Below are 27,286 nucleotides of genomic sequence, written 5' to 3' on the forward strand. Positions count from 1 at the left end.
AGAAGGATGTCCAAGAATGGTAAAGTACTAGAATTTTCTTTTTCATGGTGAATTGAATACATGGGTGAAGGCTATTTATCTGTTGCAGAAATGTGGAAAGCTCATCTTCAGTATGTTTTCATTCATTCATCCTCAACCATTTCTTTGGTATCGTTATGCAGGGATCTGGGCCAATATATTCCAGAAATACTTTAGTTTTTCCCAAGCTATGAAAAGGTGGTGAGATGGTTGTTCTAGGCGAGGTTGAATGGGGTTATGATCTGACGATAGTTCAATCAATGTCCTGATGCTGTACTGATATTTAATGTTCAGTAGAATGACAATATTTAGGATGTCAGCAGTGCCAGTAGGACTGTAATGAGTTGATTCAGTGGGACCTGTCCAAACAGCATAGCTAAGTCTTGTATAACTGAAAAGGATGCAGTAATTTTTGTTGGTAATTCTACTGCTCCATGATGGATGTTTGGAGTTTAGATTCCCAGTGATAATGATGAGCTCCCTGACTTCAAGGAAGGGTATCCAAGTAAGAAATTAGCAGAGTTTTTTTTGGCGAGTTGGAGGCAGCATAGATTTTGTTTTCCAGCTCTATTGGTGTGAACTTCTATGCCTGTGATCTCAAGATTAGTGGTTTAAGGGCAATTATTGTATGAATGATGTTTAATTAATGAATGATGCTTAATGTAATTTTTAATAAAGATGGCAGTGCCATGCAACTGCCTCTGTAGTCCAGCCTGTCGTTTCTGTGGAGCTGGTATCCTTTCAGCTTGGGATTATCTGCAGGTCTTAGATGTGTTCCATTTATTAAAATAATATCATGATATCTCTCTGCAAATTCTTGTAGTTCTACGATCTTACTGGTTAAACCAAGCTACAGATTATAGCTTGGCATTCCAAGCTATAATCTGTAGTGAATCCAGAAGTCTATTTCTGATCATTGGTGAGAGCAGTTAGGACTGTATTTTGTGCAGGAATCTTTTTGTAGAATTTAATGATCGGTTGGATTTACTAAAGTCGAAGCATATTTGCAAGAGAAGCTGTGATGATTGCTGTTAGGTTTGGATGTGATTGATCCTGATCTTGTTGTGTTATCTTTTTCGGGCAGGCCATGTCAGCATACGTCCTTCCCTGACATTGAATATTCACCCTCTTAAAGACCTCAATCTGCGTTAGCTGAGATTCTGCCTTCATGAACTGAAGCTTCTGATGACTGCATACAAGAGAAAAAGGTAGACTGTTTATTAGAATCTGTCCTTTTGTTTTTCAGATAGTAAATACATCCTCTATAATTAGCAGGGTGTGGGCCACTGCAGTTTGCACATTTAGCCAGGGTGGTTTTCGGCTTGGGGTAAGTGTTAATAGGTGGCCCCTCACCGCATTTTAAGCACTTATATTTGGCTTTACATAGCTTTTGAGCATGACCATGCTGCTGACATCTGTGGCACTGCCCAGAAGTAAATATGGAGTTTAGCAGAATTGAATTTTCAAATGGAAATCATTTTATTTATTTCATTACAAGTAGAAGAGATTAAAAAAAAATTTATAAAGAAACTTAATTTCAATGACCTTTCAGTAAAATTTTCCCACAGAGTTTACATTTTTTTTGTTTACACTGAAAATGTTGCATGTATGCAGCATTTTCAGAAAACATTCTGACAAAATAAAATCATACGTGACAATATTCCTATTTAGAATTATGTACTCAAGTGTTAACATATTATTTGGCTTCATGCATCCATTTGAGTAAGAAAAATACACAATTTTATTTTATTAAAAGAAAAAAAAAAGAGTTTGCAATGAGGAAAAAAAAAATTCTGGCAGTGAACAGCTGAACAGGTCACAAAAGTAGAGAAAGCACATGAAATGAGGCTTGTATGTTCCATAATTTGCACATTTTTCATTTCTTCATACATTAAGTAGCAGCAAGTACCATCAGTAAAAACATTCTTTATCTCTGCATATTCATCAATAAACCATCTACAGCAAAATGCTTTCACAAAGAGGACTGATCAAAACAAACATATTCTGATGTCTTTACTGTTGTCTAATATCTTGACATTTGTCTTCAATTTCATCTGCAAAAAATTAAATTATCTTCATTATAAGCAAAATAAATTATGCTACTAGAATCCAAATAATTAAATAATTATTATCCAGTAACTGTTAGCAGTTATTTTACAAAGAATTCATTGGAATTGTTTTCATTAATAATTTTTTAGATATTACTGCAGGCTTAAATTTTATTCTATTGTTTTTACTCTTTGAACCATATTCATTTCTATGGTTAAGTTGTTGGAGAAGCTTGTGAGAACTAGGATTCAGAGTTAGGTTGACAACAATGGTATTATCTTTGATGAACAGCATGGATTTGCTAAAGGGAGGTCATGTTTTAGTAATCTACTTACTTATTACAATAAGCTGACTACTTCCTTGGACAGAGGAGAAGGATACACAGTAATATACTTAGATTTTACCAAGGCTTTTGATAGATTACCTCATGATAAATTGATAGTCAAACTACAGCAGATGAGGTTGGATTTAGATTAGTGCATTGGATTGGAGACTGGCTATCAGATAGGTATCAACAAGTTGTGTATTGGGGAGTGACATCTAGGAAAAGGAAAGTCACTAGTGGAGCGCCTCAGGGGTCTGTTTTAGGGCCATTACTGTTTAACTTGTATATTAATATAGGTGAAGATTTGGATGGAGATATTCAGTTGTTTGCAGATGATGCAAAGTTGGGATGAACCATGAAGAGTAGTGAAGATGTTGTGGCCTTGCAAGAAGACTTGAATATAATAAATTTAGTTTAAACCTTTATCCAAGTGTGAGCAAACAAAGTTTGCACCTGAAAATATCTTCAGGACTGGGGAAAGGTAGTACAGCACCAGGCAACTCGTAGCAAAGGTGGACCAAGCTAATATCACTCCTATCTCAGTATCTCCCATAATGCAAAACACATCTCCTTGCGGATATGTATAATGTTATGCATTAAGAGAAGGGCAACTATCCAGGCTAGTTTCAACCTTTATTGAGGTGAATTTAAAGACCTTTCTAAAAATTAGATGAACCCGAAAGATCGCCCAACTCAGCTTTGTTCCACTCAGTGACAGGCTCACCCCGTCACCAAGAAGAACTTCTCAGCATTGGCTCTACCCAGTGGCAGGCTCACCCCACTACCAGACAGAGCCATAATCTCAGTGGTGGCTCTACTCAGAGACAGACAAAAACCTATCCAAAGCAGAGCCAAACGTGGAGATACCAGGCAGAAGCAATGGCGAGGTCATCTTTACCTACAGGAGTTGCCAAAAGGTGTGCCACCTTTTTATTAAATTACTCTGGATTTAGAGAAAGATGTTGACAGTTTATTTTTCACTTGGTAAGATTATAGTAAATTTAGTTTAATCCTTTATCCAAGTGGGAGCAAACAAAGTTTGCACCTGAAAATATCTTCAGGACTGGGGAAAGGTAGTACAACACCAGGCAACTCGTAGCAAAGGTGGACCAAGCTAATATCACTCCTATCTCAGTATCTCCCATAATGCAAAACACATCTCCTTGCGGATATGTATAATGTTATGCATTAAGAGAAGGGCAACTATCCAGGCTAGTTTCGACCTTTATTGAGGTGAATTTAAAGACCTTTCTAAAAATTAGATGAACCCGAAAGATCGCCCAACTCAGCTTTGTTCCACTCAGTGACAGGCTCACCCCGTCACCAAGAAGAACTTCTCAGCATTGGCTCTACCCAGTGGCAGGCTCACCCCACTACCAGACAGAGCCATAATCTCAGTGGTGGCTCTACTCAGAGACAGACAAAAACCTATCCAAAGCAGAGCCAAACGTGGAGATACCAGGCAGAAGCAATGGCGAGGTCATCTTTACCTACAGGAGTTGCCAAAAGGTGTGCCACCTTTTTATTAAATTACTCTGGATTTAGAGAAAGATGTTGACAGTTTATTTTTCACTTGGTAAGATTATAGTAAATTTAGTTTAATCCTTTATCCAAGTGTGAGCAAACAAAGTTTGCACCTGAAAATATCTTCAGGACTGGGGAAAGGTAGTACAACACCAGGCAACTCGTAGCAAAGGTGGACCAAGCTAATATCACTCCTATCTCAGTATCTCCCATAATGCAAAACACATCTCCTTGCGGATATGTATAATGTTATGCATTAAGAGAAGGGCAACTATCCAGGCTAGTTTCGACCTTTATTGAGGTGAATTTAAAGACCTTTCTAAAAATTAGATGAACCCGAAAGATCGCCCAACTCAGCTTTGTTCCACTCAGTGACAGGCTCACCCCGTCACCAAGAAGAACTTCTCAGCATTGGCTCTACCCAGTGGCAGGCTCACCCCACTACCAGACAGAGCCATAATCTCAGTGGTGGCTCTACTCAGAGACAGACAAAAACCTATCCAAAGCAGAGCCAAACGTGGAGATACCAGGCAGAAGCAATGGCGAGGTCATCTTTACCTACAGGAGTTGCCAAAAGGTGTGCCACCTTTTTATTAAATTACTCTGGATTTAGAGAAAGATGTTGACAGTTTATTTTTCACTTGGTAAGATTATAGTAAATTTAGTTTAATCCTTTATCCAACTGTGAGCAAACAAAGTTTGCACCTGAAAATATCTTCAGGACTGGGGTAAGGTAGTACAACACCGAGCAACTCGTAGCAAAGGTAGACCAAGTGAAGAGACCTCAATAAAGGTTGAAACTAGTCTGGGTAGTGGCCCTTCCCTTAATGCATAACATTATACATATCCACAAGGAGATGTGTTTTGCATTATGGGAGATACTGAGATAGGAGTGATGTTAGCTTGGTCCACCTTTGCTACGAGTTGCCTGGTGTTGTACTTCCTTACCCCAATCCTGAAGATATTTTCAGGCGCAAACTTTGTTTGCTCACACTTGGATAAAGGATTAAACTAAATTTATTATAGTCTAACGAAGTGAAAAATAAACTTTCAACATCTTTCTCTAAATCCAGAGTAATTTAATAAAAAGGTGGCACACTGTTTGGCAACTCCTATAGGTAAAGATGACTTCACCATTGCTTCTGCCTGGTATCTCCACCTCTGGGCCTGGCTGAAGAGACCTCAATAAAGGTCGAAACTAGTCTGGGTAGTGGCCCTTCCCTTAATGCATAACATTATACATATCTGCAAGGAGATGTGTTTTGTATTATGGGAGATACTGAGATATGAGTGATGTTAGCTTGATCCACCTTTGCTACAAGTTGCCTGGTGTTGTACTTACCCCAGTCCTTAAGATATTTTCAGGCGCAAACTTTGTTTGCTCACACTTGGATAAAGGATTAAACTAAATTTATTATAGTCTAACCAAGTGAAAAATAAACTTTCAAGATTTGAATAAATTGAGTGATTGGGCACGGAAATGGGGAATTTTAAAACCTTACATTTTGCAACATTGAACTCAATGTTGCAAAATGTAAGGTTTTAAAATTTGGAAAATAAAGATGGGATGCAGAATTTATGCTTGGTGAGGATATATTGTTGGAGGTGGAGGAAATAAGAGATCTGGGGGTAATAGTGGATAAGTATCTGAAATTTAGGGGACACATAGCCAAAATTGCGAAGACAACACAAAGTCTTCTGGGAATGATGTAGAGGACACTAACTTGTAGAAGTAGGGAGATTCTTCTTCCTTTTTATAAGGCTTTGATTAGGCCACACATGGATTATTGTGTCCAGATTTGGTCACCTGGTTTTCAGAAGGATGAAGAGATGTTGGAAAGGGTCCAAAGGCGATTGACTAAGGTAGTTTCTGACCTCTGGAATGTTGAGTATCAGGAAAGATTGAGAAGATGCAATTTGCAGAGTCTAGTGAACAGAAGGAAGAGGGGAGATATGATAGAGACCTACAAGTTGGTAAGAGGTTGTTATAGGATCAACGCTGGAGAAGTTCTACAGAAAATAGTGGGAGATCGGGGGAGAACCAGAGGTCATCCCTGGAAACTGTATAAAGAAGGTGTGAGTAGGGGAGTGAGAGGCAGGTTTTTTCGTGCAGAGTTGTAAATGATTGGAATGCCTTGCCTGAGAGTGTGGTGTCTGCAAGGAGTTTGAATGTGTTCAAGGCATGGTATGATGAGCTGTGTGTGTGTGTGATAAAAGGACCTCCCAGATGAGGTCTAGGAGTAATAATAATAATATATTTTGATTGGCACCAATCTGGTGCCAAAAGTTCAAGGTATTTGAGAGAAGTATTATCAGACTCTGAACACTTAGGATCAAGAGGATAAAGATAAATCAGCTTTTTTTTTAATGGTAATCCCATCCAAGAGAAGTTCTTAAATGTACAGTATGTGAGTACTGTGGATGGGAAAAATGGTGAGGAGAAAGATAAAATCCTTGGAAATTGTAGAAAATGCAAGCAGAAGAAAATGAATGAAAGAGAGTGAGTGAATTGGTGAGAGATGCAATTAGTTTGATCATTAATCAACCTAATTGCACTCTTCTGTAGTGAGTCTAGTATTTCTAGGGAGCTCAAGATCTCCAAATGTGAGAACAGTTATCAGTGGTGACTGATTTGTGATTTACATAAAGTTAATAGTTATTTGGATGTAAATAATGCTGTTAGTTAAAGATAAAGCCAAAAATTTTGGATGCTGAAGATGCAATATTTGTAATAAGGTTGGAGTAATTCAATAGAAATCTCATCTAATCTAAAGATTAAGGTATTCTTAAAAGCATGCCTGGAACTAGCTGTAGATCCAGAAATGAGTTGTTGTGTTTGTATACCAATGCTAGAAGTATAAGAAACAAGGCAGATGAAATGGTTGCACTAATTGCGTCTGTGCACCCAGAGATTGTCGGAATAAGTGAGACATGGTTAGATGAGGATGACATCCTGACAGGAATAGAGATGGAAAGGTATGATGTGTTTCGTGAGGATAGAAGGGGTAAAAAGGGAGGGGGAGTGCTATTGATGATAGAGAAAGAGTTATGTCCATACAAGGTAGAGATGCAAGGGGGAAATGGGGCCAGTGGTTTTGAGGCAGTATGGTGTGAGATAGAGGTGAATAGAATCAAATACTTGGTGGGATGTTGTTATAGACCTGGTAATGTGGATGGTGGTGATAGTGAAATGTATAGTCAAATAAGCCAAGCAAATAAGAAAAGGGTGATCATTATGGGTGATTTTAATTATGGCAATATAGACTGGAATGAAGAGATAGCAACTGGAAGTAAAGAAAATGAGTTTCTTGAGTTTTTGAGGGATAACTACCTCAGACAGTATGTAACAGAGGGCACAAGAGGATTAAGGGTCTTGGATTTGGTCATCTCATCGGAGGATGTAATTATCAATGAGGTATCAAATCATCCACCAATTGGTGAAAGTGACCATGAGGTGATTACTTGGGTGGTTGCCAGCAGTGCAAGGACCCCTGTGAAAAAAGGGTATATGTGGAACTACAAGGGGGGTGATTATGAAGAGCTCAGGAGACAGCTTGCAGGTGTAGCATGGAATGAGGAGTTAGCTGGAAAAGAGATCAATGCAGCTTGGGGGATTTTCAAAAAATATTTAGTGGATGCAATGTCTAAATGTATACCACGGGTGAGAAGGTTAAATAAGTTAGGTGTGAGATGGATGAATAAAGAGATTAAGCATGCAATACAGAGAAAAAGGGCATTGTGGAGGCAGCATAAGAGAAGTGGAAGTAACCAATTTCATGAGTTCTACAAAGACCAGGCAAGGAGAGTGACTTGGTTGGTGAGAGTAGCTAAAGAGAGGTATGAACAGCAGTTAGCTAATGAAGCTAAAAAGAATCCTAGGGAGTTCTTTCGATATGTAGCCAGCAAAAGAAAGAATGATTATGGAAGGATGACATTGATTGGAGGAAATGGTATAAAGACAGCTGTTGCAGAATGTGTGGTGGAGATACTTAATGAGCAGTTCATAAAGATCTTTCAATCTTGTGAATGTGACTTCATGGAGAGATTAAGAGCAGTTGATGATGGGGAGGAGAGACTGACTGTAAGTGAGCAAGAGGTGTTTGGGGAGTTGAGTAAACTAGATGTAAATAAGGCTGTGGGACTTGATAATATATCACCACGTATTCTGAAGGAATGTGCCAGAGAGTTGACACCTGCCTTGACATATTTTTTTAATACGAGTCTTGCACTTGGTCAAGTCCCTAAAGAGTGGAAGGAGGGCAAGATTGTGCCACTTCATAAAGGAGGTGATCGAACTCAAGCATCAAACTATAGGCCTATCTGTGTGTCGGGTGTTGTGGTTAAGTTGTTGGAGAAGCTTGTGAGAGCTAGAATCCAGAGTTGGGTTGACAACAATGGTATAATCTTTGATGGACAGCATGGATTTGCTAAAGGGAGGTCGTGTTTTAGTAATCTACTTACTTATTACAATAAAGTGACTGCTTCCTTGGACAGAGGAGAAGGATACACAGTAATATACTTGGATTTCGCAAAAGCTTTTGATAGAGTGCCTCATGATAAGTTGACAGTCAAACTAGAGCAGATGGGGTTGGATATTAGATTAGTGCATTGGATTGGAGACTGGCTATCTGATAGGTATCAACAAGTTGTGTATGGGGGTGCAATATCCAGGAAAAGGAAAGTCACTAGTGGAGTGCCTCAGGGATCTGTTTTAGGGCCATTACTATTTAACTTGTATATTAATGATATTGGCGAAGATTTGGATGGAGATATTCAGTTGTTTGCAGATGATGCAAAGTTGGGAAGAACCATAAAGAGTAGTGAAGATGTTGTGGCCTTGCAAGAAGACTTGAATAAATTGAGTGATTGGGCAAGCAAATGGGGGTGTGAGTTCAATGTTGCAAAATGTAAGGTTTTAAAATTTGGAAAACAAAGATGGGATGCAGAATTTATGCTTGGTAAGAATATATTGTTGGAAGTAGAGGAAATAAGAGATCTGGGAGTGATAGTGGATAAAGATCTAAAATTTAGGGGTCACATCGCCAAAATTGTGAAGACAACACAAAGACTTCTGGGAATGATGAGGAGGACACTGACGTGTAGAAGTAGGGAGATTCTTGTTCCATTGTATAAGGCTTTGATTAGGCCACACATGGACTATTGTGCCCAGATTTGGTCACCTGGTTTTCAGAAGGATGAGGAGATGTTGGAAAGGGTCCAAAGGCGACTGACTAAGGTAGTTTCTGACCTCTGGAATGTCGAGTATGAGGAAAGATTGAAAAGATGTAATTTGCAGAGACTAGTGGAGAGAAGGAAGAGGGGAGATATGATAGAGACCTACAAGTTGGTAAGGGGTTGCTATAGGATCAATGGTGGAGAAGTTCTACAGCGAATAGTGGGAGATCAGGGGAGAACCAGAGGTCATCCCTGGAAACTGTATAAAGAGGGTGTGAGTAGGGGAGTGAGAGGCAGGTTTTTTTCGTGCAGAGTTGTGAATGATTGGAATGCCTTGCCTGAGAGTGTGGTGTCTGCAAGGAGTTTGAATGTGTTTAAGACCCGGTATGATGAGATGTGTGTGAGATAAAAGGACCTCCTAGATGAGTCTTTGACTCCATGAGGTCGTGTTTAATAATAATAATAATTAAAAAAAATTTTTTTTTTTTTTTTATTATTTTCATTATTTTGTATGAAATAAATAAAACTGGTTTGAGATTTTCTAGCATGGAAATTAACAAGATTATCAGAATCCCATTGAAGAAATGCTCTGGCAATCAGAATATAAAATTGTAGAAGTTGACATTTAGGAAGTTTTGTGTCATGCAAAACTTATGGAAAAGAAGAGAGAGTGCATGTACTTTTAGCAGCAAAACTGTATATTGGATATGGATTTAACTGTAGAAGGTCAACTGATATATAGAAAGAAGAGAGCAGGTAAAAGAAAACTAGAATTAGTTACAAAGTTTGAGGATAAAGATCCATCTACACAGTGTGCCCATTAAATAATGAGATTGATTTTTTACAAGGGAGCACTTTGAATAAACATAACAAACATGCTTATAATTTTGACTGTTACAGTGTGTTGTAATCGTAGGTGCAACTTTTGAGTCAGGTGACGCAGCAGTTTTCGTGTGGCAACCGTTGAAGTAAGAGCCTGTCAGAAGTTGCATCATAGAGCAAAGAGCTGTGATAAAATTTTACTGTAAATTAGGAAAAACTGTTACAGAAGTCCCCTTCATGTTGGAGGCTTAATGGATTGTATACAGCACTCAGAAAGGATTAACCACCTCACCGGCCATTATGGATCAAATATGCATCCTCATATGCTTTGTATCCATCATATATTTCAATGTAATAACAACGGTATTACAATTATAATATGCACTTTGCATCAATGATAAACTTGACATCTATAGATGTCTTGACCGGTAGCGTGGTTAAAACAGAATTTAATACTTCCTATATTTTGTCTCAGTCACTGAGACATCTTCAGGGATTACAAAAAAACTAATGTAACATCTACACAAAAACCACACAATACTAAGCCCAACCACGTGGGTGACTCTAAAGTCTTATCTAGGTGGAGCGCCCTCTAAGGGAAGTTGTAGGTGGCCTGGAATGTAAGGTGGGATCTCTGATGATAAGTGTTTCCCAAATCTTAGGAAGCTTAATGCAACCGTATTTATTAAGATTTGTAATATAATAAATTTAGTTTAATCCTTTATCCAAGTGTGAGCAAACAAAGTTTGCGCCTGAAAGTATCTTCAGGACTGGGGTAAGGTGGTACAACACCAGGACAACTCGTTGCAAAGGTGGAGCAAGCTACCCACACTCCTATCTCAGTATCTCCTATAATGCAAAACACATCTCCTTGCGGATATGTCTAATGTTATGCATTAAGGGACAGGCCACTACCCAGACTAGTTTCGACCTTTATTGAGGTCTCTTCAGTGGGAGCCAGGCCCGAGTGGAGATACTAGGCAGAAGCATTAGCAGGTCATCTCTACCTATAGGAGTTGCCAAATGATGTGCCACCCTTTTTTAATAAATTACTCTGGATTTAGAGAAAGATGTTGAGAGTTTATTTTTCACTTGGTTAGAGTATAATAAATTTAGTTTAATCCTTTATCCAAGTGTGAGCAAACAAAGTTTGTGCCTGAAAGTATCTTCAGGATTGGGGTAAGGTGGTACAACATCAGGGCAACTCGTTGCAAAGGTGGAGCAAGCTACCAACACTCCTATCTCAGTATCTCCTATAATGCAAAACACATCTCCTTGCAGATATGTCTAATGTTATGCATTAAGGGACAGGCCACTTAAAAAAAAAAAAAAAAAAATTAAGATTTGGTTGATTTCTAAGAGCTGCTGCTGATTCTATAAATAACTTCTCTTTTTTGAATTTGCTGTGGTGGAGCATGGTAGTTTATTTCCATGAGATCCTGTGGGTTGTATCCAAGACATGGTCAACCAGATCTGACTGACCATAGTTGTGGTTGCAGATGTATGACTTGTGTTCCTTGTGTTACAAAAGTGTATCAAGACCTAAAGAAAATTTAGTGATGACTGTCTGAGCCACACTGGATGGCCAGTTACTGCATGAACAAATGTGGTGAAAGCTAGGGAAATTGTTGTCCATGGCAGGCAAATAACCACCAGGGTACTCACTGTACAGCTTGGTGTCGGTAAGGAAATGGCCAGATTAATCTTCGAAAGAGATTTTCACAAGAGGAAGATTTGTTCAAGGTTTGTGCCACACACGTTGACACATGAACAGAGCACATGAGTTTCTGACTTCAAAATCAATTGGAGTGATCGAACATTACCCCTCCCCCCCTTACTCTCCCGTATTCACTAGATTAGACTTCTGCATACATTTTCCTCTTCTCAGAGATGAAGTGTATCTTGAAAACAGGAATGCTTTAGCAATATTAAGGCCATTCAACTTAGTGCGCCCCAGAGACTGATTGAGGTTCCTGTTCCGGACTTCCACCATGTCTTCAAACACCTGTACAGATGTAAAAGTTGTGTGGAGTTGGAGGGAGATTATTTTGAATCTGCATAACTGATAATTCCAAACATAATTCTTTGTTTTGATATAATATTGTTGTCTCATTACTTAATGGGCATGCTGTATACTATCATACATAATGTGCATCCGCAGAGAGAGAGAAAGTTAGCAACCTAGTTGCAGAAGTTAGAAGACACACCCAAACTTAAATCAAATGCCTTAGAGATATTGAGATTTCCCAAATTTTACCATGGCATTTGTCCAAAGGCAGGCAACATAAACAAGAAAGTCTCCCGTTGAAAGTTTATTTTTCACTTGGTTAGAGTATAATAAATTTAGTTTAATCCTTTATCCAAGTGTGAGCAAACAAAGTTTGCGCCTGAAAGTATCTTCAGGACTGGGTTAAGGTGGTACAACACCAGGGCAACTCGTTGCAAAGGTGGAGCAAGATACCAACACTCCTATCTCAGTATCTCCTATAATGCAAAACACATCTCCTTGCAGATATGTCTAATGTTATGCATTAAGGGACAGGCCACTTAAAAAAAAAAAAAAAAAAAAATTAAGATTTGGTTGATTTCTAAGAGCTGCTGCTGATTCTATAAATAACTTCTCTTTTTTGAATTTGCTGTGGTGGAGCATGGTAGTTTATTTCCATGAGATCCTGTGGGTTGTATCCAAGACATGGTCAACCAGATCTGACTGACCATAGTTGTGGTTGCAGATGTATGACTTGTGTTCCTTGTGTTACAAAAGTGTATCAAGACCTAAAGAAAATTTAGTGATGACTGTCTGAGCCACACTGGATGGCCAGTTACTGCATGAACAAATGTGGTGAAAGCTAGGGAAATTGTTGTCCATGGCAGGCAAATAACCACCAGGGTACTCACTGTACAGCTTGGTGTCGGTAAGGAAATGGCCAGATTAATCTTCGAAAGAGATTTTCACAAGAGGAAGATTTGTTCAAGGTTTGTGCCACACACGTTGACACATGAACAGAGCACATGAGTTTCTGACTTCAAAATCAATTGGAGTGATCGAACATTACCCCCCCCCCCCCTTACTCTCCCGTATTCACTAGATTTGACTTCTGCATACATTTTCCTCTTCTCAGAGATGAAGTGTATCTTGAAAACAGGAATGCTTTAGCAATATTAAGGCCATTCAACTTAGTGCGCCCCAGAGACTGATTGAGGTTCCTGTTCCGGACTTCCACCATGTCTTCAAACACCTGTACAGATGTAAAAGTTGTGTGGAGTTGGAGGGAGATTATTTTGAATCTGCATAACTGATAATTCCAAACATAATTCTTTGTTTTGATATAATATTGTTGTCTCATTACTTAATGGGCATGCTGTATACTATCATACATAATGTGCATCTGCAGAGAGAGAGAAAGTTAGCAACCTAGTTGCAGAAGTCAGAAGACACACCCAAACTTAAATCAAATGCCATAGAGATATTGAGATTTCCCAAATTTTACCATGGCATTTGTCCAAAGGCAGGCAACATAAACAAGAAAGTCTCCCGTTGAAAGTTTATTTTTCACTTGGTTAGAGTATAATAAATTTAGTTTAATCCTTTATCCAAGTGTGAGCAAACAAAGTTTGCGCCTGAAAGTATCTTCAGGACTGGGTTAAGGTGGTACAACACCAGGGCAACTCGTTGCAAAGGTGGAGCAAGATACCAACACTCCTATCTCAGTATCTCCTATAATGCAAAACACATCTCCTTGCAGATATGTCTAATGTTATGCATTAAGGGAAGGGCCACTACTCAGACTAGTTTCGACCTTTATTGAGGTCTCTTCAGTGGGAGCCAGGCCCAAGTGGAGATATCAGGCAGAAGCATTAGCAGGTCATCTCTACCTATAGGAGTGCATTACCTATGACTCCTATAGGTAGAGATGACCTGCTAATGCTTCTGCCTGATATCTCCACTTGGGCCTGGCTCTCACTGAAGAGACCTCAATAAAGGTCGAAAATAGTCTGGGTAGTGGCCCTTCCCTTAATGCATAACATTAGACATATCTGCAAGGAGATGTGTTTTGCATTATAGGAGATACTGAGATAGGAGTGTTGGTAGCTTGCTCCACCTTTGCAATGAGTTGCCCTGGTTGTACCACCTTAACCCAGTCCTGAAGATACTTTCAGGCGCAAACTTTGTTTGCTCACACTTGGATAAAGGATTAAACTAAATTTATTATTATAAGAAAGTCTCCTGTTGAACAGCAGTGGTGGAATCCCAACTGGCAATCATTATTACTTGAGAGGCTTCAAGGTAATATAGAAATTCAGTGCATATGGGTTTTTTTCTGTAGTTTAGAAAGAACTGAAGTGAGTGAAATTGGATGATAATTTGATGACTAGCTCCTTTTAGAAATGAGTTGAACACTGGATTTCCAGGCTGTAGGATAAATACCAGTGCCAGTGAATAAAAGGTAACACAGAAGAGAAGTCAATTCTGGAGTCAATTCAGAAAAATAGAAGAAATGTTATCAGGGTCAAGCAGCTTTATGGTATCCAATTTAGACAAGACTCTTTTGATCTTTTTCTTGGGAAAAATTAAAGGCGATATTGAATGTTGTATGTTTGGAATAGTAGGGAGGACCTTATTATTATTATGTGACATTCCAAGGATTCATCATGGGAGAGCACTCTACACCAAAGAACTATATTAATCTATATTAATTAATTTTTCATTTTCTACACATGTGTGAGATGATAAACCTAAGTTTCTAGGAGAAAAAAAAAAGACTTTCAAGAAGAAAAAGCCCTGCTGCCACAGTATGAACTTGGCAAACTCACCTTCAGTTTAAAAAAGTTCCATATAAAGATTCCTCTCATCATGATAAAGTGATAAGAATGAATTGAACTCGGATCTTTTTCAATGCAAGAATTAGAGGGAAAGTAAGAAGCTAGGACAAGACACGATTTTGGTAGATAATAATAATGAAGTGATTGGACGGGAGTTAAATGGGTGAGAGCATGATTAAGCATGAATTGCAAAAAAAAGTCTGATTGTTAAAAGTGGATTTAGCAAAAAGAGCAGCTACTGCAGGCTACTGGCTACAATTTAAAAAAAAAATTTTTATGGGAATTATGACTTTCACAAACATCCACTGTGGGATTCAAATCCACAGCCTGTGGTGGTGGTTAGAGAGCTGGTATGTTATCCACTCAGCTGGCCAGGATATCTACAGTTAGTATACAATGACAAACTCATCTCAGTTGTTTTAACATAAGGTTACTGGTAATTAGCATGGTTCACTGTAGTGGGTTTAACCTCTTAGTCAGTGATCATGGGTAAAATTTACTCATACCTTATATGTCCACTTGCTGGCCTAGTTGGCTGAGTGGTTAGCGTATCCGCCCTCCAGCTAAGAGGCTGCAGGTTTGAATCCCACCTAGGGCATGGATGTTTGTGATTGTCTTTCACCTTCATGTTTGTCCAGATAAGTATGAATACACTCTCCCAAGATGGAGTAGGTCACCATAGAAGTAGACTCAATCCTCCCACAATGGGAGAGGCTTTTACCCAGCAATGGGGAACTTACAGGCTGTTAATGAAATAAAATATGTCCACTTAATTTAGGTTTTACCCTAAAATGATATAATCCCAGTGCTTTCCCATTTCAAGCTTATCAGTGTCAACTCTTTTAGCAGCTACACATAGACAGGTTGTTGTACAGTGATAATTTTTACCCATGATCATATTAGTGTGACCTTCACTCTGTTGATGTGCAAACTGCATTAGTACCAAAATGATGAGTGAAAAACAAAGACCATCAAAAGAGTTTGTTAATACAGATGATATTTTAAAGATAGATGTTTCAATGTTAGTGACTGAAAGAAACAGAAACATCTGAATTTTCTTCATGGAATGATGAATCTGAACATAACAATATGAACATGGAACAAGTGTACAATTAAAAGATGGATCATCAAGATAAAGCATTTATTAAAAAAACAGATTAAAATTGTCAAGGTTATCCTCATCATTGCCATAATTCGTTGTAGTGATTTAGCAAATTTAGTGTTGTGACGTTCAAAATTTCAAGTCTCTTAAACCTCAAGCCTCTTCATTCACCACCAGCACTTCGAGATCTTTCATCTTTTTCAACTCATTCAAAACTTTCCCCATTAATTGTATCTTCTGCATCCCATCCTTGCCTAACAAATTTCAAGACCTTACTGATACTTTGCAACATCAAACTGGTAGCTCCACTCACTGGGTAAAGTCTATTCAAATCCTCCTGTAAGGCCACATCATCTACTCTACTCTACTCATAGTTTTCCAACTTTTCATCACCTGTAAACAACTGTATATCTCCAGTTAAGCCTGTATCAATATTATTAACATACAAGTTACATAATGGTCCCAAAACAGACAGTACACTATTATTGACTTTCCTTTTTTTGGAATACCACTTTCCAATACACAACCAGCTGATAGCAACACAACAGCCAATCATCAATCTAACTCACTAGTCTCTTATCAAATTTCCATCGGTTCCAAATGAGTTACTAGTTTGCTATTATTATTATTTAACACCTCCAGGGAGTCCAAAGACTCATCAAGGGAGGGCACCTGCTCTACAACGCTGTATCCACCACTCAATCCACCAAATGACTGCAACTACCAACTCCATCTACCACCTACCACCACCACTAGTTTTTCCATAGATAATTACAAACATCCATGCCCAGGCACGATTCGAATCTGCAGTGTTTTGGCTGGAGAGCGGATACGCTAACCACTCGGCCAGCCAGGCCAGCTGGTCCCAAATGATCCCAAAACAGACTTCTGCAGTACACTATTATTGACTTTCCTTTTTTTTGGAATACCACTCTCCAATACACAACCAGCTGATAGCAACACAACAGCCAATCATCAATCTAACTCACTAGTCTCTTATGTAGCAGTCTATCAAAGGCTTCTGAAAAATCCACGTATATCACTGTAAATTTTTCCTTTTCCAGTGAATTTGTCACTTTGTTGTTGCAGATTGCTAAAACATAGCCTCCTCATAATAAACTCATGCTGACCATCACAGAGAATACTGCTCTTATCAACCCAATTCTGAATGTTAGCCCTCGCAATTTCAACAACTTCAGACACACAGACCAGCCTATAACTGTACCTTATAGGCCCCCTCCCGCTTTGTAAAGTGGAACAATTTTACTTTCTTTCTACTCCTTCAAAACATGTCCTGTTGCAAGACTCATGTTAAATAGGTATGCCAAAGGTACCATTAATTAAAATTAACTCCTTGGAATGTTCCTTTAAAACATGCAGTGATATGTTGTCAAGCCCTACTAGCTTATTAACATCCAGTGTACTTAATTCCTCATATACCTCCTGCTAACTCACTATCAGCCCCTCCTCCTATACCTTTTAAATTCAAGGTCCTCATGATGTTGAATTCATAAGGATGAAATACCCAAATAAACTGCTCCTATCTCAACTATATCTTTTGCAGCAGATACCAACCTACCATTTTCATCAGCTGACATCATCCTTCCACAATTATTCTTTCTTCTACTTGTCACATATCAAACAAACTCTCTAGGATTTTTTGTTGCCTTAATTGGCTAATTTCTGCTTACAAAGTACTTTTGTTTTCCTTACCAAATAAGTCAACTTCCTGGCCTGCTCTCTGTACTCCTTATGTAACTGATTATTACCTTTCATCTTGCTGCATCTATAAATTTCATACACCTTCTTTTTCCAGTTTGTATGTTTAATTTCTTCATTCATCCATTTTACAATAATAATAATGCAAAACTTAATTTTCTACCTACCTGGATTATGGAATGGGATGACTGTGATCCTGTGGATGTATGGAAGTCTTTGGACATAATATTCCAATATGTCCAATTTTTGGACATAACAGACTGTTATGCCTATTATGTCCATAATCCATTTACTTATGAAATGGATGAAAGCAAGGTCTCTGGATTAAAAGTTTTATAACCTTTTGTGAGTGGATTGAAATTTTTTTTTTTTTTTTTCAAGTAACAGAAATTAAAGTAAGAAATAATTCCAAAAAACTGATAGACCTGATGAGGTCTATAAAATTTATTTCATTTGAAATAAATTATAACAGACAAGAATTATATTCTTGTTTTAATCCTTTACCCATTCAAGATCTTAGGATCTTGAATGAAAAAATTTTGCTCATGAACTTTCCATTCTGTTGGAATGGAAAGTTTATAGAATTTATGCTCTTAGATGCCAGTTCATCATAATGACATTAATATACTTACTGTTTTCTAAACCTAAACAAAGTCCCCACTCCTTCAATGTTATCTTGTGGTCATCATCAGCATCACATCCATCCAAGAATGGTCCAATACAGTGCTCCATTGACAGAAGAGGGGCACGGATTGGAAATAGCTCGTGACGAGAAATAAACCTATGAAAACATGTTTAAAAGTAATCACCATTAGAAAGAGGAATAGTAACAAATATTTAAAAACAGATGACTTTAGTATTGCATTGTTAGATAAAGAGTTCTGAACACTTAACCATTTATAATAAAATGTAAATGCTGATTGTAGCTTAATATTGTTTCTGTGGGTAATTCATTATACAGTAATCACAAATAACCTCTCTGGTTATTTGTGATTACTGTATAATGAAGAAAAAATTTATAAATCACAATAACCAGTTTGAAATGAAAATAACTTTGTTAAAAAGATTATTAAAGAAACAGAACTGAAACACAATGGTACATATTATTAATCTACATGGAATCAAAAGATTCATCACAGGAGGTCCATATCTCTGCCACAATATAAATATTGTGGCAGAGATATGGACCTCTAACTACAAGTTAACTAGCCTCTACCATCATCTATCCACTCTTGTATCCTGTTCCTAATTAATCTTTCCAATATTTTAACCACTCTGCAGAAATGTATATATATATAGGTCCATAATTTGCTACTTCCTTTTTAACACTTTAAATTTCCAGGGACTCTTTTAGTTGTAAGTCTCTCATTTAATAACAAAGTCAAAGGCATTAACCATATAGCCTATCCCTATAAAATGCACAACAAGAGCTCATCCAGTCCCATTCCTTTACTAACATTCAGAGTGCTCTGTACAATGAGCACCTCCGTAGCAATTGGAAGAACGACGGTACATGCGCCTTTCGATTGGAATAGGCCTATGTTCGATTCTCATCACAACGGGAGGAATCTTTATCTGGACGATTTTCAATCGAAGGTGAGTTAGCCGATCTCATACGGAGGTAGCAGGGTTTTTTCTCCCGGAAACTCGGATTTTTTCATCCCGCATACAGACAAATCGGCCCTTCAGAACACACACAATTTACAGACATAGAATACTAGTTGTGGTGGAGGTGGGCGGTAGATGGCATTGATGGAGATGATTTGTAGTAGAGGTGTAGCGGTTGAGACAGTTGTAGGTGTCCTCCCGCGATGAGTCTTTGGACTCCTTGGAGGTGTCAGGAATAATAATAATAATGAATAAATTTTGTGGTGTTTCTCTTGGCCTGCTTTTCATACTACAACTCTATCTTCCTTACTCTACTAGTTATTTTCCTGTTATGTGCATTATTATTATTATCTGACCTACCTAAAGTCAAAAAACTCACAGGAGGTTTATACTCTCTCATGCCAAAATATCATTCAACCATGCCTTAAACCCATTCACAGATTTTCCACACTCACCACACTTTCAGGCAATGCATTTCACTCACCAATCGCTCTCCATGCAAAGAACCTGCTTCTCACTCCCCTCTCATATCTTCCTTATATAGCTTCTATGGATGGCCTCTGGTTCTACCTTTGCCTCTACTCAATGAAAAATCTACACATGAATATGATAACAATCCCCTCATCAACTTATGTCTCAATCACATCCCCTCATCAACTTATGTCTCAATCACATCCCCTCTTCTTCTTCTATTCACAAGACTCTGAAATTTGCATTCTCTCAATTTCTCCTCATATTTGACATTCCATAGATCTGACATAAACTTAGTAAACCTTCTCTGATCTTCATCTACCTGAAAACCAGGTGACCAAATCTGTGCACAGTAGTTCATATGTGGCCTGATCAAAGTCTTATATAAGGGAACCATAACCTCTTTACTTCTGCATGTCAATGTCTTTCTCATTATTGCCATAATCTATTGGGATGTTCTTGCAGTTTTAGCAATGTGACCCCAAAACTTCAAGTCTCTGTCCACCATCAACTCCCAGATCTCTCATATCTTTCACTTCCTTCAAAATTTCTTCATTAATTATATACTTGCATCCCAACCTTGCCTACCAAATTTCAAGACCTTGCACTTTGCAACATTAAACTGATAGCTTCACCAATTTCCCACTCACATAGTCTATTCAGATCCTTCTGCAAGACCATATCATTCACTGCTGCAACGTCATTCACAAATTCACTGCTGCCTAAGAAATTAGGCAGCAGTGAATTTGTGAATGGCGTTGTGGCCTTGCAAAAGAATCTGAATGGACTATCATGCCTAAGAAATTAGGCAGCAGTGAATTTGTGAATGGCGTTGTGGCCTTGCAAAAGAATCTGAATGGACTATCATGCCTAAGAAATTAGGCAGCAGTGAATTTGCATAAGAAAATCAATAGAGGACTGAAATACAAGGTGTGACAAATTCCTGGAATTAGTATTATGAGTATTACTTTCAAGCCTCCATGGAGTCTGAAGACTCATCGTGAGAGGCTGAACACCACAATAACTATCATACCGTACCTTGAAGACATTTAGTATCAAAGCACTCACTACTCATTCCACTCATTCACCACCTGCCATACAAAAAACTCCTTTTCTCCCATCAACCATTACGCTAGGCAATAATTCCCCTGTGTCTAATGTTCACAAATTAGACTGGCTTTCCTTCTCCAGTCTCACAGGAAAAGGGAAGCCTGTCTAATTTTTGATATAGAAAAGGAGATTCAGATGAGGTTATGGTTGGAGTTGCTTAAAAGTAACTCCAACCATAACCTCATCTGAGTCTTCATTTCTTTTAGAACATCCTTCATCCAGTCACTTTCAGTGTCATGCCAATAATACCATGTTTCTATCTCATGCATACTGTAACAAAGTCTGACCTCCTGGCATCATTCTTCTCCTCAAACTTCTACACTGACAATCAATGCAAAGTACCCTTGACTGCTCACTTCATGCCTCCAGTCTTTTATCAGAAAAAAACATCAGAGGAATATGAATAACTTGGATACCAACAAGTCTATGTTGAACCCATCTCAGAGAAAGGGAATAAAATCCAGCTATCACACTATCATCCCATTGCACTCATCTCAGTTCTTCTACTGAACATAATGAAGAAAATTATGAACAGTCAACTCCTTCATCATCAATAAGCTTATCAGTTAATCAGTGACTATTAATATAGATTCTGCATTCTTGAAGCACAGTGAATCTCCTTGCCAACATCAGTATCTGTGGATGCAAGCTACAGAAAGGTTGTTTGGAAACCCATATGGTCACTGGACATTTCAAAGGCATTTTATCAGGTTTGGCACAAAGGTATGCTTACCAAATTACCATCTTATGGACTACTGTGCACCCTTTGAAAGTGAATGACTAATTTCTTCTCTGGTCATTCATTATGAATCATGGTGGATGGCTTCCTTTCTTCAGATTTCCCCACTAATGCTAGAGCATGTCAGAGCTATGTACTTTTGCCCATGCTGTTTCTCCTATTCATAAATGATTTTCTATCTCTAACATCAAATCCTATCCATAGTTTTGCTGATGACAATATTCTCCATTCCTCCTTTTTGTTTGACAAACCTTGCAGTGCTCATATAGCCCGAGTGATGTTCAATAATCAATGCCTTAACACTGATTTTGTTGCCATATTTCAGTTGGCTGAGGGTAACCTTGTCAACATCAATGTTACCAAAACACAATCTTGTCTTATTTCACACAAGGAAGACCACCCTTCACCTTCCCTCATCTTGGATAATCAATATCTGATCATCAAGATCAGATATCTCCTCTTGGAATGATTTTCATCTCTAGCCTTTCCTGGAATAAACATATTACATCCTTAGCTGATCCTGTCTTCCAAAAAACCAAGTGTTCTTTTCTATTCCAAAATATTACTTCTCATCACAGATCTGCTCTATTTTAAAAATTCTTACCATATACACCAAAAACCTCTCCAAGAGTGCCTCATACTATCCACAAGAAGGTGACCTGGTTAACTGCTGATTCCTCTCTCACTCCAGTCACTTTCTGATAAGTGTACTTAAAGGATAAGTACACTTATCCTTTAAGCTCATAAGCATACAAGCAACTACTCATCAAAATCCATTCGCTGTTCATTCCATTTACTTCTGTGCTTTAAAACAGTCCCACAGAGTTTCTTCAAAGGACTTCCTCCAGCTGTTTAAGAAACATATCAAAAGTTTCCTTCTTTCTTCTTAACATTGAACCACACATAACACTGAAGTGCTAGAGATTTGCAATCTCTTGCATGTAAAAAATATAAAAACAATTGATATAAAAAATAACGATGATGAAAACAAAATGTGAATTTCATAAATGTTGCATAAAATAATTGTACACATTGTAAGTTATTCTGTATTGAATAAGTATGTTTGTTTCATACCTGTCATGAGGATGAGTATCGAGATCACAGAACTTCCATATTACTGCATTCACCCACTTTCTTGTAAGGCTACTCTCAGCCTCTTGTTCCAGCTGCATATACGGTTCTACCAATTCATCCCGAAGTGCTAGATCCTTCATAATGTTAAACAACCATTCTCGCATTCTCCTTGGAAAGTCTGCCTTTTCCTCTTCTGTACACTCTTGAATATCTGAAATACAGAATTTTAATATCTTAGAATACCACATGTAGATTTTACAGATTCTTTGGTTTTAAGATACCTTTAAAGATATAAATAGTACAGTATCCAAAATGATATATATAACCTACCTCGGCAAAAGCCATAATATTCCACATGTACATGTTCATACTTTTTATGTTTGCATTCTTCCATTTTATCAACACAAAAGCATCTCATCTGATAAATGTGGCAATCACTATCCCATGTCTCATTGTGATTACTACATACCTGATAAGTAAATAAAAGTATAACCACTAGAGAATAATATAATTTATATAAAATATCAAAAATATCACATTTATGTAATATATTCTGAAATTTTTCTGATTTACAAAATTTGATTTCATGTAATGTGATTTAAAGCAGTTATTTTAATGTAATTTAAATGTGAAATATCTTTATGGAAATTTCAAAAAAAGAAAGCTTAAGAAATGAGATATAAATGATATATTGTCTGAAAATTCATTTACTTTCAAGTTTGCATGACAGTGTACACTAACCCAGATGTGAACAAACCTTTCATGCTATGAATTATATTTCATTAATTTAAGTAGCTTAATAAAGGTTTACAAGTGATTTCCACCCCCCCCTATTGTAGTACAACTAACTTCAACTATAGCAAACTCAGAGGGAGTTTGCTATGTTGCTAAAGAGCACAAACATTGTTTGTTAGCGTGGAAAGTTTGTTATAGTAAATTTGCATTAGGATAGGATTATGCCTTTGAGATTTAGGTCAGAGCTTTCATTTTTTTTCTCTCCAGCTTGTTTATAGTGAATGAGGTGTCATTTATAACAGTAAGAATTGATTGTAATTTCTTTACTTAATCATGCACTTAACTGGCCACTTTATTATGAATTTTAACATGCAAGTACCACATACTCAGTTTTGGCTGTGAATATAAATTTATACATGCATATGTTTTTTTTTAGGGATGCTTAAGGGTCAAAGCTGTATAACTGAGAGGAGACCTCCACATAGCCTTTAAAGGAATGCGGAGAACCGACCAGGGCTTCTGACCTAATGTCCAATCCTCACCTTCTCGTGGTGCACCCTGTTAGGTATCTACCTGGATACTGAACGAACAAGGATGGGCTGGCAATTTGAGATTTAGCTGACCAAATTCTTATTGGCTTAAACCAATATACAAAATGATAGTACAACATGACAAAATTTCATGCCTGCTGGGGCATCGCCCGGTTAAACAAGGCCCCTGTTGTTTTTGCCAGGGAACCAGAGTGAACAGCAAAAAGTCAGCTACTGGAACAAAGCTGAAAGCACACCCCAACTCAACATCACCAGAGTTAAAGATCCGTACTATCAACATAAGAAGCCTGAATGGCAAAGCAATGGAGCTAGCTAAGGAATTAGATAAGTACCAGATCGACACAATAGGGGGTGATAATGAATAAATGATATAGGAAATGGCTTAAAGGGAGATATTCAGTTGTTTGCTGATGATGCAAAGTTGGGTAGCTCAATAAAAAATCAAGCTGATGTTGAAAGTTTGCAGGATGATTTAAATAAGCTGACAAAATGGGCAAAAGGTAATGGATGTCAGTTCTATGTGGAAAAGTGTAAAGTCATGCATTTTGAGATTAAAAGATTACCAGCTGTGTACTACATTGATGGAACAGTACAACCAATAATGATGAGGCTAGGTACTCAGGAGGTGTTGGTAGATAGGGAGATGAAGTTCAGGGGATACATGGTTAAGGTGTCCAAGATTGCACATAGGATTACTTGAATGTTGAGGAACACACTAACATCCAGAGATAAAGAGGGTATTATTCTCCTTTATAAAGTGTTTGATACTTCCACATTTGGATTACTGTGCTCAGGTCTGGTCACCTGGATTCCTTGGAGATGAGGAGGCTGTGGAGAGGGTTCAGAGAAGAGTGACTAAGTTGGTGAGTGATGTAAAAAATGCTCCCTACACTGATAGATTGAGAGCTTGTGGGTTGTAGAGGTTGGTTGATAGGTGGAGAAGAGGGGATATCATAGAAACATTTAAATTACCGAAAGGTTTTTATAGGATTGATGCAGGGGGAAATGTTTCAGCTGTGTGATAGTGATGGTAGAACAAGAGATCATCCCGGGAAATTAAAGAAGAGTGTGGTCAACAGGGGTGTGAGAACAAGGTTTTTTGCTTGGAGGGTGGTGAATGAGTGGAATTCATTGCCTGATTTAGTTGTGAGCTCTTCATCTGTAAATTAATTCAAGAAGAGATATGACATATTGTTTTGCATTGATAGCACAGTGGTAAAAAACACTCAACAGGCATACAGTCAGGAATACATATCCATACTTGAAGTAGAAAAAGCCATCAAAGGCTTGAAATGTGGAAAGGCAGCTTTGGGTCTCCCGCGATGAGTCTACTGACTCCATGGAGATACCCGTAATAATAATAACATTTGACCAGAAATGCTGAAGTATGGTAGTATAAAAGTCTTACAGTGGCTGCACTGCATAGTTCAGAAAGCCTGGACAGAGGGACAAATTCCAGATGATTGGAGAAGAGCTCTAATAGTACCCATATATAAAAAGGGAAATAAAACTGAATGTGAGAATTACAGGAGGTATTTCCATCCTGGCAAGATCTATACAAGTATACTTGAGAAACAGTTGAGAAGAATTGTGGAAGAAAAGCTTGGTGAAGAACAAGCTGGATTCGGGCCAAATAGAGGCTGTCAGGATCAGATCTTCACTTTACGACAAATAGTTGAGAAAGCATGGGAATATAACAAAGATCTGTATTTAAGTTTTGTCAATCTAGAAAAGGCATATGACAAGGTGCCAAGAGAGAACCTATTCACTACGCTATAATTATATGGTGTCAATGGGGCATTATATCAAGCAATACCTAGTCTTTATTTGAGTTGTAAGTCAGTAGTTAGAATTGAAGGAAGTACAGGAAGATGGTTTAATGTTAAATCTGGTGTGAGACAAGGATGTACATTATCCCCTCTGTTATTCATTATCAATATGGATCACATTATGAAGGAAAGTGGTATTAAACATGATATCAGAATTGGAGATGTTAATGTCAGCTCATTGCTTTATGCAGATATTATACTTCTAAATAAATCCGCTACAAGTTTGCAAGATTCCCTGACTAAATTGAATAACTATTGTAATAGATATGGTATGAAGGTCAGCATTAAAAAGACAAAGACAATGAAAATAGGTAGAATTGTTGAAAATGTCAACTGTGTTGTCAGCGGGGAACCTGTGGAACAAGTAAAACATTTCAGCTACTTAGGCACGATTTTTACTGAAGATGGTAAATTAAATATGGAAATAGACAACAGAATCAACAAAGCTGGTATGGTAGGCAGTCAATTGAATAAATTTATATGGAATAAGAGAGAAATTAGTTGGAACACTAAATTAGCTGTATACAAGACAGTGTTCAAACCAGTTTTAACTTATGGATCTGAGAGCTGGGTCAGAAGTAAAACACTTAACCAAAGACTAGAAACTGCAGATATGGGAGTCCTGAGAAAGATTAGGGGCACGAACAGATGGCATCAATGGCAATATCATATTAAAAACAAGGATATTAGGAAAGTATTAGACATTGTCAGCATCCAGGAATGCGTTAGTAGAGCTAATCTCAGGTGGTATGGTCACTTAAACAGAATGGATGAGGAAAGATTAGCAAAGCAAGTGTTCTCTGCCAGGGTTGGCAAGAAAACGACCTAGAGGAAGACCAAGATATAGGTGGATTGATACGGTACAAAGTGCCTTAGACGATAGAAATATAAGATCTGATAATGTTGAGTCTTGACAAGTAACAGACTGATTTGGAGGAAAATTGTAGATAGGAAGTTAGTAATGATGTAAATTTTTCATGTAGTACTATCATATCCTGTACACCCCTTGAGGGTACATGTCAGGAATTTGATGATGATGATGATGCATATTTTTTTTGACATTATCATGAAATTACTATAAAGTAATTATGCAGTCAGTTTGCCACTAAGGAGAAAAACAATGATCTCATAATATTTGAAAAGCATGATAGTTCATAGAACCCCAGTTATCCTGCTTTATCAAGAGCAGTTGCAAATGTTGGTTGATCCAGGAAACATTCATTATTATTAAATCTTTCAGGAATGGCAAAACAGTCGAAAATAAATGGCAATAGATGAGAATAAGGAAATGAAAAGGGTTGGAAATTGACAAATGGCAAACCATGTGACCATGGCATTAAGTGTGCATTCATTCTATACTTCAAATATACAGAATGCAAAGAATTTTGCGGGAGCCTCCATAGCTCAGTCCGTATAGATGAATCAGTGACGTGAGGAACCTTTATCTGGTCTCTTTTGACTAAAGATGAGTTAGCTGGTCTCATGCGGAGGTAGGCGGGTTTTCTCACCCAAAAACTAGGGTTTTTCATTCTTCAGAACAAGCAAACTGGCCCTGTGGACCCACACACATGGATTACAGTCATGAATATGTCCCAGCCCGGATAAAATTGT

General features: G+C 37.8%; 1 protein-coding gene across 2 annotated transcripts in view; it reads right to left on the reverse strand.

Moving 5' to 3' along the window:
- Positions 1-1,473: 1,473 nt before the first annotated feature.
- Positions 1,474-27,286, reverse strand: part of LOC150099280 (SPARC-like) — a 91,986-nt gene continuing 66,173 nt past the window's right edge. For both annotated transcript variants that reach the window (XM_090403937.1, XM_090403936.1), the window contains exons 5-8: positions 22,891-23,029; positions 22,561-22,771; positions 18,191-18,339; positions 1,474-2,072 (exon numbers count right to left, since the gene is read on the reverse strand). In XM_090403937.1, coding sequence (XP_090260063.1) covers positions 2,032-2,072; positions 18,191-18,339; positions 22,561-22,771; positions 22,891-23,029 — 540 coding nt within the window. In that variant the 3' untranslated portion in view covers positions 1,474-2,031. The remainder of the gene's footprint in view (positions 2,073-18,190; positions 18,340-22,560; positions 22,772-22,890; positions 23,030-27,286) is intronic.

This window comes from Typopeltis vanoorti, chromosome 14 (assembly GCF_054136105.1).
Source record: "Typopeltis vanoorti isolate ZY-2024b chromosome 14, IOZ_Tvanoo_1.0, whole genome shotgun sequence".
NCBI classification, from domain to species: Eukaryota; Metazoa; Arthropoda; class Arachnida; order Uropygi; family Thelyphonidae; genus Typopeltis; species Typopeltis vanoorti.